General features: G+C 35.3%; 1 protein-coding gene and 1 long non-coding RNA gene across 4 annotated transcripts; one reads left to right on the top strand and one right to left on the bottom strand.

The window, feature by feature from the left end:
• Window positions 408-4,996, bottom strand: LOC109837164. Of its 2 annotated transcripts, XR_002246202.1 has the most exons (3): window positions 4,910-4,996; window positions 4,756-4,813; window positions 408-1,474 (listed from the first exon to the last, which is right to left on the bottom strand). It is a non-coding gene; the product is annotated as an uncharacterized LOC109837164 (long non-coding RNA). The 2 variants fall into 2 exon arrangements; XR_002246201.1 differs by lacking the exon at window positions 4,756-4,813 and having other exon boundaries at window positions 408-1,895; window positions 4,910-4,988.
• LOC109837165 (zinc finger MYND domain-containing protein 15) lies at window positions 5,123-18,189 on the top strand. Of its 2 annotated transcripts, XM_020405290.1 has the most exons (11): window positions 5,123-5,278; window positions 5,372-5,467; window positions 6,939-7,057; window positions 8,732-8,778; window positions 8,857-8,957; window positions 12,113-12,200; window positions 13,096-13,204; window positions 14,768-14,939; window positions 16,009-16,080; window positions 17,218-17,331; window positions 17,429-18,189. In XM_020405290.1, exons 1-11 carry the CDS (start codon window positions 5,174-5,176, stop codon window positions 17,519-17,521), a joined length of 1,116 nt encoding a protein of 371 aa, XP_020260879.1. In that variant the 5' UTR covers window positions 5,123-5,173; the 3' UTR covers window positions 17,522-18,189. The 2 variants fall into 2 exon arrangements, 1 of the variants encoding a protein (XP_020260879.1); XR_002246203.1 differs by lacking the exons at window positions 17,218-17,331; window positions 17,429-18,189 and adding an exon at window positions 15,559-15,868 and having other exon boundaries at window positions 5,140-5,278.

Below are 18,787 nucleotides of genomic sequence, written 5' to 3' on the forward strand. Positions count from 1 at the left end.
AAACTAATGCCCACTGCCAAAACAATACTATCTCATTTAGCAAAACCCTAACACTTCCAGTGCACCAAAAATCCATATTGTCCTGCTCATTATTGAAGATTTGACAGAAAAATAAACTGCATCACACATTTATCATGGAAAAAAAAGAAAAAAACTAATCTTTCGACTTAACGAGAGAGTGTATCTAATTTTTCTCTTAAATTTCTCATACTAAATCTATAAATGACATAAATTTTAGCCTCTCTTTTCCAAATTGATTTTGAATTCCTTTTAGGTTCTGAGAAGTTTCACCCTTAAGTTATTTAGCATAATGCTTGACTAAAGAAAGTAGTCCATCCGTAACAACTACATACCAGCTGAAACTTAAAAGCTTAAGCTAATGTGAGGTTTTGAACGAGCACTTAGCAAAGCCAATAAATGCCATCAAATATGTTTTGTTGAGAGCATCAAACAAATTTATTCTACTATTTTTATGGTATATGGATCACAAAGAAAGACAAAGGCTATCAACAGAACACAAACTGTCGGATTAGCAATTACAATGAAATGAACTAAGTAAACTCCTTCAAACAAACCTGAGAACTAAGGAACTGTCTAAGGCTCCGTCCAATTGTAAGTACTGTTAACGCATGCAATTCCATGGAGACGTAAGTATCAATACTCTTCAAAGAGTTTCTGCAGTGAATTACTCTTCAGAGAGTTTCTGCAGTGAATTTCATGAACCCTACACTTCTTCATCTATTGCTCCCTGATGGTCCACCTCTTCCCCAAGCTTCATAGTCTCCAGAATGTTGTTCGAGGACATGTGAGCATGACTCTCCCTTAAAAATGAAGATCCAATTATGTCCAAATTTGCTCCTCCAATCTGTCCATAGCTGAGACCAAGTATGCCACCACCGATTTGATGTCTCCCCGACCCCAATCTTGAAACTTCAATATAGATTGTTGTCTCAACTCATTAAGCTTCTCATAATCTTCTCTCACTCTCTCTTAAGTCCACATAACACGGTGCAGAAAGCACGGTCGCCAGCTTCTGGTAAATTTTTTTTCACCAATATATCAAAATCATCAGCAACTATTATCATACTTATCCTTAGATATTCTGACAGGCTTTTTAATCTGAGCAATCAGAATAGTTACAAAATCCAGTACACCCTCTACATCAGAAGCATCTACATTTTTCAAAAAAGTTTCCAAGGAATAAAAGTCACGGTGAATGATTTATGTGATCTTATAAAGACGGTCAATGCAACGCAGACGTTCTTCTGAAACAGATGCAACCTCTTCAGGCTCTTCAACACTTTCAACTTGATCAACCTCTACAGGAATCCCATCTACTTCCTCTGTACACTCAACTTCATCTGGGATAGACTCCCAAAAAAGTTTAAATAAAACAAGAACAATTGCTTCTTCATTCCCCTCATCTTCTTCCTCAGTGCTCTCAACTTCATCTAAAACAGACTCCCAGAAGAGTCTGAATGCAGCAAGTACAACTTCTTCAGAAATTTCCTCACTTGAAGGAAGTAAATGCATCAAACAAATCATTTTAAAAAGCCCTGCAGTAACCTCATCAACCCTTAAATCTAAATTAATCAACTAATCTCGAGAATTGAAAACGAAAAACATAGATATAAATTTTCAACTAAATTCTCAAATTATATTTAGCTGAAATGATCAAAAATTGAGATGAACAACTAGAACCCTTGAAAGAATCTAAATTAATCAATTAATCTCGAGAATTAAAAGCAGAGAACAAACATATGAATTTTCAACTAAATTCTCAAATTATATTTAGCTGAAATGATAAAAAAATTGAGATGGAGATCCGTAACCCTAGAACGAACCGGAAGAATTCTGTCGATTCTTTGAAATCTTGATCGATCTACTCTCGATCACTACAACAAAAGAACACAAAACAAATCAAAAATCTAAGAATCTCCAAGAAAACTAACAGTGAAGAATGAATAGTGATATTGAGATAAAATCTAACCCTAAATTTTTAATCTCGATGGTTCAGATCTCGATCGCAGTGAGAGCTCGTGAGGAGGAGAGGAGGGAGAAAGAGTGAGCAGCAGTAGTAGCTGTCTTGGCGCTCAAATTTAGTTGGTCTCGTTTTATAATTAAGGACGGAGACTTGTAATTTACGGGTCGGGTCGGGTTGGGTTATACCTAATTGAACCCGCATTGCAACCTGTTTTCATTTTCTTCCTAAAAGAGGTCGAGACCAAACCCTCAACCCACAATTATTACCAATGGAGTGCGCAGCTAAAGGAAGAGGAACCTCCTGCCTGCGAGGCCCACCGAAGAGGCGTTGCGGTCTCTGCGGTGTTGTCGCTTACTGTTCCAAAACCCATCAGGTGTTTGTTTGCTCAAAAACCTAGGCCAACAATTTATTCCGCAGATTTACCAAATTTTATTTTTAATTTTAATTTTTTATTATTTGTTGTTTTTAGATGTTGTATTGGGGTGATCATAAAGACGAATGGTCGAATGAAGCATGCTGAAAGTTTGAGTGATTTTCCCTTTACATTTTTTGTAACTAGCTTACCTTTTGATTTTTAGGTTATTATTTTTTGTGAGGGGCTTTCGTTAGATATTAGTCCCTCAAATTATTTTCATATCGGTCCCTCAAATATATGAAATTGCTCATAAGTACCTTAAAAGAATCTACAGGTTCTGCAAATTGATCCCTCAATAACCAAAATGCCCTTAGCTTATGTTTGCAACTATATGCGTTGCTTTGAGGAGGATTGCTGCTACAAGGTTTCATCTACCGTTTCTAGTTAGGTATAACCCGACCCGACTCGTAAATTACAAGTCCCTATCCCTAATTATAAAACGAGACCAACTAAAATTGAGCGTCAAGGCAGCTACTGTTGCTGCTCACTCTTTCTCCCTCCTCTCCTCCTCGCAAGCTCTCACTATGTTCGAGATTTGAACCATCGAGATTAAAGATTTAGGGTTAGATTTTATCTCAATTTTCCTATTCGTTCTTCGCTGTTAGTTTTTCTGGAGATTCTTGGATTTTTGATTTGTTTTGTGTTCTTTTGTTGTAGTGACCAGGAGTAGATCGATCAAGATTTCAAAGGATCGACAGAATTCTTTAGGTTCGTTCTAGGGTTACAGATCTCCATCTCAATTTTTTATCATTTTAGCTAAATATAATTTGAGAATTTAGTTGAAAATGTATAGGTTTGTTCTCTATTTTTAATTCTCGAGATTAATTGATTAATTTAGATTCTTTCTAAGGTTCTAGATGTCCATCTCAATTTTTGATCATTTCAGCTAAATATAATTTGAGAATTTAGATGAAAATTTATATCTATGTTTTTCGTTTTCAATTCTCGAGATTAATTGATCAATTTAGATTTATGGGTTGATGAGGTTATTGCAGGGCTTTTAAAATAGTTTGTTTAATGCATTTACTTCATTCAAGCAAGGGAATTTCTGAAGAACTTGTACTTGCTGCATTTAGGCTCTTCTGGGAGTCTATTTTAGATGAAGTTGAGAGCACTGAGGAAGAAGATGAGGGGAATGAAGAAGCAGCTATTCTTGTTTCATTTAAACTTTTTTGGGAGTCCGTCTCAGATGAAGTTGAGTGTACAGAGGAAGTAGATGGGATTTTTGCAGAGGTTGATCAAGTTGAAAGTGCTGAAGAGCCTGAAGAGGCTGCATCTGTTTCAGAGAAACGTCTGTGTTGCATTGACCGTCTTTATAAGATCACAGAAATCATTCACCATGACTTTTATTCCTTAGGAACTTTTTAAAAAAATGTAGATGCTTCTGATGTAGAGGGTGTACTGGATTCTGCAACTATTCTAATTGCTCAGATTAAAAAGCCTGTTAGAATATCTAAGGATAAGTATGATAATAGTTGCTGATGATTTTGATATATTGGTCAAAAGAAATTTACCAGCAGCTAGGGAATGTGCATTCTGGACCGTGTTATGTGGACTTAAAGAGAGAGTGAGAAGATTACGAGAAGCTTAATGAGTTGAGACACCTTAATTCCCTATAACAACTTCCAGTATGTACTGGTCGTCCCTGTGCCTCTTGCTCATCTAGCTTGCATACTCATGGGGTTGACCTCAATAGACACGCAAACAACTTTTTTTAATTCTGATCATTCATAGAATGAAATGTTAGAATGGAAGAATCCACTGCTTGAGAACCTGTTGTTGGAATAACCACTACGAGGACTTCTGAAAATAAAAATAAAAATAAAAACACCAAAAATTTCGGGTCTAGTTCCCAATTACTGATGAAATCTCCTAATCGTCCTGACTCATCAGAAAACTTTAACATAGATGATGCACTCAATCACACTAATAGAGATGAACATATTAACTAGCATCCTTGCCAAGTAATCTAAGATGAAACAAGATCGTGTCATCATCCCAACTAAAAAAAAGAAAAAAAAGAGGAGTTGTTGTGCAAGCTATCCCAAATAAATAAATAAATCCTTTTATCTTCTCCCTTTACTTCTCTTATGGGCTATGGCAATCTTTAAGAGAAGAAAGAGGACAAAATCATGAAGTGGACAAAAATTTACAACTAAATTTTCAACTAAATTCTCAAATTAGATTTATCGGAAATGATCAAAAATTGAGGTGAACATCTAGAACCCTAGAAAGAATCTAAATTAATCAATTAATCTCGAAAATTAAAAATAGAGAACAAACATATGAAATTTAAAGTAAATTATCAAATTATATTTAGCTGAAATGATAAAAAATTGAGATGGAGATCTATAACCCTAGAACGAATCTGAAGAATTCTGTCGATGAAATCTTGATGGATCTACTCCTGATCACTACAACAAAAAAGCACAAAACAAATAAAAAAATCCAAGAATCTCCAAGAAAACTAAAAGGGAAGAACGAATAGGGAAATTGAGATAAAATCTAACCCTAAATCTTTGATCTCGATGGTTTAGATCTCGATCGCAGTGAGAGCTCGCGAGGAGGAGAGGAGGGAGAAAGAATGAGCAGTAGCAGTAGCTGCCTTGGTGCTTATTATTAGTTTATCTCGTTTTATAATTAGGGACAGTGACTTGTAATTTACGGGTCGGGTCGGGTTATATCTAACTGAACACGCATTGCAACCCGTTTTCATTTTCTTCCTAAAAGAGGCCGAGACCAAACCTCAACCCACAATCATTGGCCTCCTACCAATGGAGTGCGCAGCTAAAGGAAGGGGAACCTCCTGCCTGCGAGGCCCACCGAAGAGGCGCTGCGGTCTCTGCGGTGCCGTTGCTTACTGTTCCAAATCCCATCAGGTGTTTGTTTGCTCAAAAACCTTGGCCAACAATTTATTTTGCAGATTTACCAAATTTTATTTTTATTTTTATTTTGTTATTTGTTGTTTTTAGATGTTGCATTGGAGTGATCATAAAGACGAATGCTCGAGGCTTGCACAACAAATGAAGCATGCTGATGGTTTGAGTGATTTTCCCTTTACATTTTTGGTAACTAGCTTACCTTTTGAGTTTTAGGTTATTATTTTTGGTGAGGGGCTTTCGTTGATATTAGTCCCTCAAATTAATTTCATATTGGTCCCTCAAATATATGAAATTGCTCATAAATGCCTTAAAAAATCTACAGGTTCTGCAAATTGATCACTCAATGACCAAAATGCCCTCACCTTATGTTTTCTTAAACACATAGGTTTATGAAAATGAGTTTTATTTGGTGAATTAGCCATCACGTAGGTTTATGAAAATTTAACAGAGTTGAAAGCCATGCTTTGGAGACTTATTTCGATATGAAAATGAGTTTTATTTGGTGAATTAGCAATCACGTAGGTTTATGTCAAAATTTTTTTACATGTTATGTCGAATATCTGTTATTACTCACATCTGTTAAAGGAGGACAGCAGATATCATGAAAATTCATGGGTGATAATAGTCCAAATCAAGGTCCTATTTCTCATCCTTATAAACTTTTAGATTCAGTTGGACAATTAAAATGTATAAGCAGAGTTCGCAGACGACCACTGATCACTTAAGCACACAGCCATGCTAGCCACTCATATTGTCACCTGCTTTTAAAGTACTGTTCCCTACCAAAAGTAAATAGTGGTTGGGGATTCTTAGATATTCAGTGTTCAGAGAAGAAAGACATCCAAATAAAAGACATCTTTGAGTATGACCACAAGAAGAATAGACTGATAATGCATTGTCTAAGTAGAACACTTGTTGATTAACCCAGAATTTCTTGAAACAACCAGGAACATAACATATAGATTTCAAAGCCTAATCGTTGATAATGCTTGATTAGATAACTCAATTGTACTTTAAGGCTTTCCGCTCAAGGGTTTTACTAGTTCAAGTTCGAGATGTAGTAAAGTGCATAACTGTGTTAGATTGCTCAGAGTTCAGGATTGTAGGTTCAATAGCATCTCCTTGTTTCATTGGCTGTCTCGCAAGAATAAGCTATTTTCTGTTCTTTCAGAATGAGTAACTCTCTACCTCCACGTTGAGAAATGGCATAGATGGAGTTCTTTTAGTTTTATTTTCCTTCCCATAAAAAGTGTCAATTTAGTCTTGAACTAATACATATTCCTCATACTATCTTGGACTATTAAATACCTTCAATTAGATGATCATGTGAGGAAGTACTTATTGCAACATTCTATTGACATTTAGTATCGATGTTTATTATGCAGTTGATGCATCTATAACAACTAAGAAAATTGTAGTTAACACTAATTTCAGCTACCTCGTGATTATTTTGGTAATAATTCTCGATTGGTTGCTTTATAATCTCATTGCATCGACAATTCACTTGTACAAGTGGGAGATACTTGCTTCTGTGGTATTTTAATATTAATTTTTTTACATCATTCTTTGTTATTTCTATCTCTCTTGGTTCAGGATTACTTTATATGCAGTAATGTTCTTTTATTTCGACGATAACATCCATTTGGAGTTCTAACAGGGGTCTGGAAAGGAAGAGACAAGATGTTCTATTTTGACATCTGCAGGCCTTCACCGTGTTGAATTATGGAAATCTGAATGCAGTTGTAGTTTGGCAGTTGCCTCATCCAAAAGTTCATGGTTTCTTCTCATGACTTCTATGTGATTCTAGAGAACAACCTTCTATTTGCTTATTTATTTTTACTGCTTAGCGCTGGCCTTTGCTAACACGTTTATCTAGTTCTGAATCCTTACCGTCATGATTCTGTCCTCTACTGGATATATACTTTTTGAGTTCACTATCCTGCATCTGTTCTTTAGGATAATAAATTAATAATAGGTTGAAAACATACCAGTTATTCTCTTGTTTGTTAAGTCAGTCAGCTGTAATTAATTTGGTAGTAGGTGTTTTCTTTTGCTGGTTTTGCATTAACAGTTTTAACACCCTTCGATATGAAATCATGACTGTTCCTTTAGTAACGGTTGACATGTAGGACTATCATTTTTTTACATCTTATAAAGTTCAAGCCAAGATGGAGATTTACTTTCAAGGTCTGCTATTGTTCTGACTCCAGTTTACCTGTTGAAATCAATATTGGTAAGTCGGGCAATGAGAGTTTGTATGCTACTCACCACAACTCCAATAGACGTGCACTAAAATCCTAGGCCTTGTGTAGTATTTAAGGTGCATGGCGTGCTTTATTATGAACACTTGTATGCAAACTACTTTGCAGAAACAATATTTAGAATGCGGACTATTAATAATTAAATAAATTAAAATATTATTTCATATATATTCTTCCTTCTGTTCTTTCTTCTCTTAAAGATTGCCATAGCCCATAAGGGAAGTAAAGGGAGAAGATAAAAGGATTTATTTATTTATTTGGGATAGCTTGCACAACAGCTCCTCTTTTTTTTCTTTTCTTTTGTTGGAATGATGTCACGATCTTGTTTCATCTTTTAGATTACTTGGCAAGGATGCTGGTTAATATGTTCATCTCTATTAGTGTGATTGAGTGCATCATCTACATGTTACTTTTCTGATGAGTCAGGATGGTTAAGAGATTTCATCAGTAATTGGGAACTAGACCCGGAATTTTTGGTGTTTAGATTTTTATTTTTATTTTCAGAAGGCCCCATAGTGCTTATTCCAACAACAGGTTCTCAAGCAGTGGATTCTTCCATTCTAGCATCTTCATTCTATGAATGATCAGAATTAAAAAAAGTTGTTTGCATGTGTCTGTTGAGGTCAACCCCATGAGTATGCGAGCTAGATGAGCAAGAGCCACAGGGACGAGCAGTACATACTGGAAGTGGTTATAGGGAACTAAGGTGCCATTGAAGAAAAGTGGAAAGGACATATGATTTAACCAAACATGGGTCATTAGTCACTGATCTTTAGTATCTCTTTCAGTCTTCCCCTTGACCGCACGGTATTTTCTCATAATATTTTGGTCAGCAAACTGCTTCTACATTGACTAGTGAACTTCTACATTGAGTAGGGAAACCAACTTTCAACTTCATAGTTCTCTTGAGCAGGAAAAAGTACTATTTACAACGTAATGACCAAAAATAGAAGGAGAGGCAGAGCTATAACCATATGTAGGCCTGGAATATCTGCACCAGCTACTATTATTTTGTATAAAATATGATCTTTGTGATTTTTGGGTTTTTATGTTTGTAATTATTATAATTCTTCTACCACTGAAATTTTCTAGGTTGATTAAATTTGCTATTTATTTGCATGTACGCGTATATTTCCATCGTGTATAGAATATCCAAATTTTCATTGCCCTACGAATTTTCTTTTGGTAGGATAAATGACAGTTGGTGTCTTCCAAGTTCATTATGCCCATGTTCCGGTAAGTTTGATGCTTCTAGGACACCTTTTGTTGCCATAGTTGATCAGCTTATTTATCTACTTGGATTTATTCCAACAGAGCCAAGAAGTCCAGCACCAACCCATATGAGTAGTTGGAAGGATTATTATCAATGGAGATGCCTTCCATTCCATTCACCTGCTGCTTTGTTACTTCATTGGGTATGTTATAATTCTAAGATTTTAGAGAAATATTGCGTACTGATTTTACTTGCGGATTTTCCACATTTCATTATTTATTTATTTTACATTGATGAGCCATTGAATTGGTTGAGTGGACTTTTTTAGGCTTACGCATGATGATGTCCCATGATATCAGTAAAGCTTTTAGAATCTCAAAAGGTATGAGCAGGATAAAACCAAATTAGATTAATTGTACAAGAAACCAGCAAAACAAAAATCAAGGTACAATTCACCTTGGTGGCCAAGAAGTACATAAATTCTGAATATTTATAGCACCTACGCTGCAACAGTGGCGGACCAGGACAATTCAATTTCAACAGGTTATCATTATATATATATATTATATATATATATATTATATATATATATATAATATAATTATATATAATATATTATATATATAGTAATATATTATAGATATATAATATATATATATAAGAAATATGATGAGAATCTTGGTACCAAGTTCTTCATTGAACTGCGTATGAGGTGGCCAAATCTTGCCCCCTTTCATCACGTGCTGCGAAGATGGGTAGCCACCTTTTTTGGAGTAGGTGGATAGTGATTGAGGCTCTATCTTCGAGGCGTGATGTAGGGGCCAGATCTAGCCACATCACTACCAAGTTCAATGAAGAAACTTGGTACCATGGTTCTCCATATTTCTCTCTCTATATATATAAAGACGATTTTACTAATTTTTTTATATACTTAACTAAGTACAACTGCAATTGGCCCCCACGGCCCCGCGTGTCTTCATGTTTTGAGATTCTTGCATCACAATCTCGTTTGAAATACTACTAAATACATCCTTTTAAAAAGAGTTACTAAGCTATTGTTCATCCACTGATCTCCCATTTGATTTCAGAAACGATTCTTTGCGATCTTCATTGCCGAAAACAATCTCTCCCTAGAATCTGTCGTAATTGGATACACAACATTTCTTAAATATGTATTTGGATATACAACATTTCTTAAATGGGTCGTAACTCTTATAATGGTGTCACCCTTTGATGATAATCTTAGTAAATATTACTATATTTTTTTGCTAGAACTGGTCTCACTTGATACCACCCTCTAACAGGTATCTGTGCCCCTGCGCTCAATCATCCATCATGACTATGAAATATAAGGTGGATGTTTTCCATAGAGCCAAAACTAAATGGGTCAAAGTTGAGAAGTTCTGGGTAGCATTGACTGCAGAATGCATGTGAATTTTGAAAGAAAAAAAAATGTAGTGAGATGAGTACATGACCACCCTTTTGGGTGAATGCTTCAAACTAAGACCTCTTTGGGCCAATGCTTCAATTAAGAAACGTTGTCTTGAGTAGCTAAAATAGTAATTTTGAGATGGAATATGTGGCGATATACTTAACAGTCGGATAAAAATACATCAATAATAAGTTAAGCCTCCCTCCATCAAGGTGATTTGTACATGTTCCACAGTGATGTGCAGTTTGCATGAGTGAGAGTGGGGTTGAGGGATTAGCTAGCAATAGCGGAGGATCAAATTTGAACCTGGCTTGAGGCTGTAGGAAAAGATATATTACTAATTTGACACATGAGATGGTTCCTTTAGTGCTACATGACAATTTTAGGATGAATGTGCAGCCTGCTACAATATTTTACGAAAATTTAACATCTTACAATATGCTAGATATTAGCGGATGTAGTAGGCTAGATTATCTGTAAAGATTCCTATTCTTTATGACTTTTTCTTTTCCTATGCAATTTAACTATCAGATTATCAAAATTGTTGTATCAGCGCTGGTTAGGATTCAGAAATATTAAGTAGACTAGAGGCCCTTTCCCGATATTATTAAAGTTAAACACCAGCTAGGTCATTTGTTACTTACGTCTATTTTTACGATATGACATGGATTTAGTTTGCATAGCCGAAATTTGCATTACAGCTGTCATATACTGGCTGTGATGGTTACTTGCATATAACATTGTAGAATTTATTCTTGAAGCTGGTTACTTGCATATAATTTTGTATACCTTTTTCTTGTTGAAACTAACATGTGATGTATATGTAGAAGATGACTTGAGGAGTTAGGACCAGAAATCTTGATAAAACAACATTAGAACAAGAAAATGCATACCCATGTGCAGTAATTTACTGGTTTAAAGTGTTTATTTGTTAGACTGTAGAAATTAAAATAAGGTAAATTACAGAAAATCCCCTAAGGTTTGTATGACAATTTGACCCCCTTCACTTCAATTTCTACAAAATTAATTTGGAACCAAAACTATGATCATATAATATGACAATTATACATACTCACACATGCATGATTATTGTATTTTAGATTAATAATGGTTCCATCCAAAACTGATGATTATTTGGGTAGAAATTCAAAATGCAGGAGTTAAATTTTCACTGTTAAAACCTCAGGGGGTTTCCCGCCATTCCCACAAATCATTGGGTGAATTTTTATAATACCTTGAAATAATGCAGTCCAATGAGCTAAATGTCTATAGCTGTCTTCAAAGCTTACGTGTAGTATATTTCTGTAATACTTACATTTACTACTAGATGTTTTTATGATAATAAGCATATTGATCTATCATAATCCAATATCCAAGTATTCAGATGTGTAATTTCACATGTCCCATATGTCTGGACTTTGGAGCTATTTGCTATGCAAATGTCAACCGCATTATCCGCAACCTTGTTTTTCCCACCGGATAACATTACTTCCTAAGTTTACTAAAACTATTTAAATAAGGTTAACATACTGTAGACATGTTCCTCCAATCATAACTCAGCCCAAGAAGTGAAATAAAGTTGAGAAATACCTCTCCAGTCACTCATAATTGATGCGTTACTGAATTTTATCAGTATTGCTCCTTTCACCAGTCACGAACTATCTTAGTATAGATCCCGCTTCTTTGCGGTCTCGAGCTTGAATTTTGAGGTAATAACTTTATTCACTAAGCTTTAAATTGTTTTGTGTACTCTTCAGTCTGGCCTTTCTTATTACATATTTAAAGATAAACACATTGTAAGTGAATCTGACTCTTCATATTACTTTGCTCCCTGTTAAGTTTAGGGGATAATCCAGTTCTAAATGAAAAAGCAATTCCACTCAGCTCTTTCATTCTCGTGTCTGATTATGTTCTTTTAATTGCAGCCACTTACAATATATCGCTGCTTTCAAGTTTCTGGCCTTCAGAATCTAATTCTGCGAGATTCAAACACTTTGAACATACATTATCTAGGTAAACTTGCTTGTTCTTGAAACCCTGCATTGTGATTAAACAAATTTTAGCAGAGTCTGGAACATGGGGATCTAGTTTGTTCTTACACTTTTACCTGAAAACCTAACCATCCCGTAGTTAAGATAGCCTACTGTTGTCATAGTTCTGATTGTGCAGTTTGTTACAAATAGGTGAATATGCAATTGATTTGCTTTCATACTATAAGTAAATAACGAGAAACTGCTAGTATCGTGATAACTGATAAGTATTGGAAGTGCTAAGATGTTTAGCTAATTGAGGAGTTGATTTATGAATGATTAAATTTAATCAAATATCGTAAAGGTTTCCTTGATTATTATTTACTGTCTCAATCCAATCAAGATGACTAAAACATATGTGTGTCATAGTTCTGTTTCTGAAGTTTGTTGCAAATAGGTAAAAATAAAATTAATTTGCTTTCATACTTTTAACTTATATAAGTAAATAACAAGGAACTGCTAGTGTCATGATAAATATCGTAGATGCCAAGACATTTAGGTAATGGCGGAGTTAGATTATAAGGATTAAATTTAATTGAAGTATTCAACATCCTTATGGTTTCCTTGATTTTTATTTATTGTTCCAATCCATCAAGACAAGTAAAACAATTGTTTGTGTGCGTGTAAGTGGGTGACTGTGTGCGCGTGTGTGTTTTATGAAAGAGGATCAATCTTACAAGAGCATATTTCTTTTTTACATTTATATTATTTATTTTTTCAGCTATATATATAAATCTAGCTTTATATAAATAACACAAGTGGTCATATGTGTGTTTGATCCCATAGTTAAGTTTGTTAGTATAGTATGCATGCAGAAAGTTCAGCCATCACATTCTTTTACTTTTTAACCTTTTGCTATTCTTTTTCAATTTCTAAAGGGCCTGAGAAAGAGCTTCTGCAACTTGGGGTTTTTAGCGAACTCAGAGCACTATTTCCCAGTATTCAGCTGCATATAGAATTTGTCGGACCAGCAGTGCCACAATTTAGGTTTGTTACAATATCCACTTGATGATAGTTTCTTGTGAAGGCATTTTGTTAAGATTTGATGGTTTTTGTGATTGTCCGCTTGCTCACTTTTGTCCATCTTGTAGATGTGTGCATGTTTCTGCTGTGTTTATTATACAGGATAGATGCGTAGACATGTGGGCATAGCAAAATGAGATTCCGAAATCTATATTCCCATGGTAGGATCCAGAATCAATTCCTACTGCTGCAAAATTTATGGTTTGCCATTTAAATTGAAATTGCACCTAGCAAGTCTTACTACAGCGTCTGAACTCTGAAGTACCTGAAAGCAAACCTTACTACAGCATGCAATGTGCCTGAAAAAAAGTCTGGTGCTATACTGCTATGTTGTCTATACATTCAAAGATCAACATGTGGATGTCAGGAATCAAGACAATAAAAATCCCCAGCTTAATAAATTCTATCAGGCACCATTTGAAGGAGGGAGGAAAATTCTTAATGTGAATGTGCTGTCTGAAAATTGCTTGCAGCAATTTGCAAAGTGCCACTGTAAATGTTGTATTTTTTTTACATGTTTTCAGCTACATAATGCAATCGCGGGAATATGTAGTGCTGACGAATTTAAATTAAAGGGTTCAGTGATCTTAGACCATCTATGGAATATATAAGGAAGGGATACAATGTGCCCCTCATGATGCTTCATATATGTCTGCATGAGAGATTATTTTGGAGGCAGTTTCATTGGTTTCAGGATCTGTATTTTGATTATGAGATAGTGTCATGAAACTTGAGCTAGATCGAATGGGACCTAAAAACTACAATACTACTAATTAGGTCTACAGAACAACCTGGGTTCTGTGGTATATGATTAGAAATGGGTTAGGTAGATATACAAGAACTTCTATGTTGACTCGAGACACTGACCAACTAACTTCATTTGAACACATCTTGTTATAGAAACAAATATCATGTTCTGTAGCATGTCATTTACAATTTTTTTATGATTTCAATGGAAATGATTCAAGAAGGTTCAAAGTTGTAGCCAAACCCAATGAGTTATAAACCCAATGCACACCCTTACTCAACTGCCTAGTCAGTCTCGTGTATAGATGTATTTAAACATGACGCTATACTTTAATCTGGAGCTAATTGTCCATTCTCAACCATCATATATTTTCTGAGTTTTTTTTATGGACCTGTAAAGTTTCTCCAAACTTTTGAAATATGCAGATAACTGAGTTAACAAAACTTGGATAGTGCATAGAAATAAATTATTGAAGCATTTTGATTTGAAGAGAGCTATCCTTTCTGATCAGTAAGCATGATATAGAAAGTGAACTATACAATTGAGATGACGAGAAACATGAGATGACGAGAAACAAACAAAAGATCATGACTGTTTTCTATGTTTCTTCTGGACAGTTTTCTAGCTATAGATATTTCTCTGGGCCTTAATTCTCATTGAACATATGTGATTGCATGCGGATTGTTATTTTTTACCTGGCTGCTAGTATGAGTCAAATATATAGATATGATTCATCATTTTCTTTTGATTAAGTAAAGCTCCTCAGTATTTGCTGATAGGGATGGGGAGATGATAAGCCTTTGCAACTATATGCATTGTTCCGAGGAGGATTGCTGCTGCAAGGTTTCATCTACAGTTTCTGCTTCTGAAGCGCCGAACTGCAGCTCTTCATTTCTGACTGTAAAACTACATAAAGGTTTCTATCATGACAGATATGAAGATATAGTAAAGGTTTGTAGCTTTTATTTCTTTTTTCACTGAACTAATGGCTATTCATGAATGGGGACTATGGTGGTCATGTATGGGTTGGATTTAGGTCAAGTTACAGGTCTGGAAATGATCACATATGCCATTAGACTATGCAAACTTATTGGATGAAACCATTTAATATGGCACGAGGCTATGTGCCTACATGCATTTGGTTAATATCTCACTGCAGTTCTGTACTATAGTGTCACATCGAGTATCGATTGTTATTGACTAAATGCTATCACCGCAAGTCAGTTGAAGGACACTTATTAAAATTTCATGATAATCTTAGGGCACAATATATATTACAGTATATTATGAAGAGGAGTTCTTATAAGATCCTGTCCTTGAAAGGCTTCCCTTCCCGACTGCACATAACCCCTCTTAAGTGAATGTATGCTTCACATTTCCCTGTCATCAAAAGTTATTGCCTTCCCTTTCCAGTGATATTTATATTCATTCTTTGCTCTTACTGCTTTCGAACCAGCATAACTAATTTCAGAATGATTCTCTCTCCAACTACAGTTACCATTTTGTTCTTTACAGTTACCAAGTTTGATTTTTCTGAAATTTATTGTTCTTCCATGATTATGATTTTCAGATTTTCATAGACCGTAGGCTGCTATGTTGGTTCTTTCAGTCCATGCTCCTATATCTTGCATTTGGCAAATAGCATCAGATCTATCATCCCAAATAATGTTGGAGGTGTTACTTCATATTGAAGCTGGGGAAGTATAATAACTCAAAATGATCATATCATCTATGATGAATTGGTGAATAATGGTTTATCACAAGAAGATAGCATCATGTGGGTTAAGCATAAACGCGGTTATGCTTCATTGCTTCTTGCCAACTAGGATCATGAGTGATCAGAGAAATTGCTCAAACAGGAAAGATATGATTACAAAGTAGTAGGTTCTAGTGAATTAACAATTTAGTTTGTTGAAGTATAAGTTCATATTAAGATTTAATTATATTTAGAGATTTTATTTTGAAAGAACATTTTATATTCGCTTTCATCTTAAATTTTCTTGTGGTCTACATTTTGCAGGATTCTTATCCTCATTTGGTGGTTGTTCCTAATGCTGGTATTGCTGCTTATTCCAGCTGGTTACCCACAATTGTATGTCCTAATCCTATTATCCTCACATGTTTTCTTTCAGTACTTGCTAATATCTCCCATCATTATATGCACGTCCGTTATTTTATCCTATCAACATATATGACAGCACAATATTGGTTTCCTTGTATTTCCGTTTAATACCTGCGCATTGGACCATAGATCCAATGGCTAGAGAAATAAAAGGAGAGAATATCTAGCTAGCTAATAAGAAGCCACCCTTATGACTATGACTGTTTTCTATAAATGTTACATTTGAATTATATATAATTTGATATTTGGTATAACTCCAATGGATATTGTGATGAAAAATACACAAGTACAGGATTTTTGAATGCTCTATTGTGAGTGAAATTCATCTTTTGAAGCGGAAGAAGCAACTCATCATTGAATTTGAGAAGAATTTAAGTAAAATTAAAGACTGAAGAGAAGCCTAGGAAATTCTTGTAGGGAGGTTAGACATTTGCTATAGATAATTAAATTCATCTCATAATTTTATAGTTTATATCACAGCATCTCTCTTACCAAGTTTAAGTTGTCTGATTTGGTTAAACTTGAAGACTGATATTACTGCATCTTATTACAGTTATTTTCTAAATATTGGTATTGAGTATTATTCTAATGTTACTGCATCAAAAGTTGTTTCTTTTGTACTTTCTTTTAGGTACTGTTTGGCAAAGGGTTAAGTGAGGGGTTAAGGAGACTTAACCCCTTCTTAACCTGCCAAACACAACAAATATATATAAGGGTTAAAGTGAGTTAACCCTCTATAATTTGCCAAACATAAAAAATATAGAAGGGTTAAGTTAACCCCTCTAGAGGGGTTAAAATGAGTTAACCCCTCAAAATGAGGGGTTTACTAATACTCCTATTTAGATGGAATAAGAGTTAACCCTTCTAATTATAAAGAAAATAGTCAAAATCATTGTTATTCCCAAACACTAAAACTGATCATAAGGGCTAAAATAAAACTTATTTAACGGGTTAATAATTTAGTCCTTCGGATTATCAAATGGGCTAAATACATTAATCCTTCTTTTTAACCCCTCTTCATTAATCCTTTGCCAAACGGGGACTAAATGAATAAAGGTCCATAACATGTTGATAATTAGTCTCTTTTCTCTCTGTATATGTTTATAGGAGCTACTTAAAGATAAGAAGATCCCAGCAGTATTTACTGATTTCTGTGAAGAAGCTGCAAACCTAGCGGCCCATTGCATAAGTAGCGTATCCGCCAAAGCTCTAAGGCAACCGGTATGTACATTTGGCCTTCTTCTTGGCCATTATTCCTCTCATCAGCTCAAAATCAAACTCGCCTGTAAATTGACATTTATTTAAATGTCTCATGCAGGTACAACTTAATCCATTTAGGCAGCCGCTGGCAGTGGAAGATTCTGCTTTGTACCTACCATGCTACTCAAATTGCTTCCTTTTTGGGATATAATATACTATCGGTAAATTTCACAAAAAACCCCGAAGAAGTTTGGCTCATTTTGAGATAAATCCCCAAAAAGTTTGTAAATGTCACCTAATCCCCAAAACTTTTGCATTTTCCGGAATCAATTTTCAGCTAACCCCCAACCTTTTGGTGAAAAAGTTCTGGTTGTTAAGAGACATTTCAAAACATTTTGGGGGTTTCTCAGAACGGTCCCACCTTCTTGTGGGCTTTGTGAAATATACATCCTTGTAATGTTCATAGTAGGGTATTGAAAGAATTAAGGCCGTTCCATGCTGTTCTCTGAAATCAAACCTAAATTTGACGCTGAGATTTTTGAAGTGAAAATAAATAGAGATGAGCTCTTGATGGAGAGCTTTGATAAAGAGTAGAGTCCGCGGGAATCTGAAAAGGGGGAGAGAATCCCAAGCAAAAAGGTTGATGCTGAAGAAAGATCCTTTGATCGTTAAAATAATTTACAAACTTAGAGAAGTACATAACTTTCATCATGTATCCATACAGGAAATCATCTCCCATTATGTAATTTTTCGGTTGATTAGGTCTAAGATTCATCTGGCTGAAGAAAGTGCTTAACGCCATTATTAAGAGTAGAACGTGTGTGCTGTCAACATGATTGTATTCTCTGATTTTTTTTTAAGAAATGCCCTTTTGATGTTTCGGCAACGAGAGGAGATTGATTCTTTCCGCAAACGCATCTTTCGCTCTTCTTTTGTTGGGGTGAGAATCAAGGCCGTGTAGTAAAGTGATTCCAAACTTTTTAAATACTTTCGACTGCGTGCATGTTTATACAAGCTCTTGGACCGCCCACGTAGCATATTTAGTACCGGCCTCTATAGCTGGAGGCTGCTAGCGTATGCGCTACAATTTTTTTTAACACCTAATCAAAAGGGCGGCGTTACAACCGCACTCTTCTCTCGCTAGGTGAAAATTCTGTGAGCCCCAGTCCTCTCTCGCTACAGTGCACTGGGGTTCACATGAGAATTTTCACCCAGCGAGAGAGGAGTGTGATTGGAGTACACTGTAACGAGAGAGGAGTGTGGTTGGGGGTGCGTCTCTAACATTTTCCATCTCAAAAATTCAATGGGGACACCTTCGTGATAATGATTGTAATTTTCACAGTTTCAACTTAGAATTGTCGAATTTATTCATCCCTTTTTTACGCCGCTTTGATTTGATGGTATCAGCTGTGAACTGCTCCGGTTCAAGTTGTGAAGAGTAGCTACATTGCTCCCAATTCTTTTTCCTGTTCCCTGT

Source organism: Asparagus officinalis, chromosome 4 (genome assembly GCF_001876935.1).
Source record: "Asparagus officinalis chromosome 4, Aspof.V1, whole genome shotgun sequence".
Taxonomy (NCBI): Eukaryota; Viridiplantae; Streptophyta; class Magnoliopsida; order Asparagales; family Asparagaceae; genus Asparagus; species Asparagus officinalis.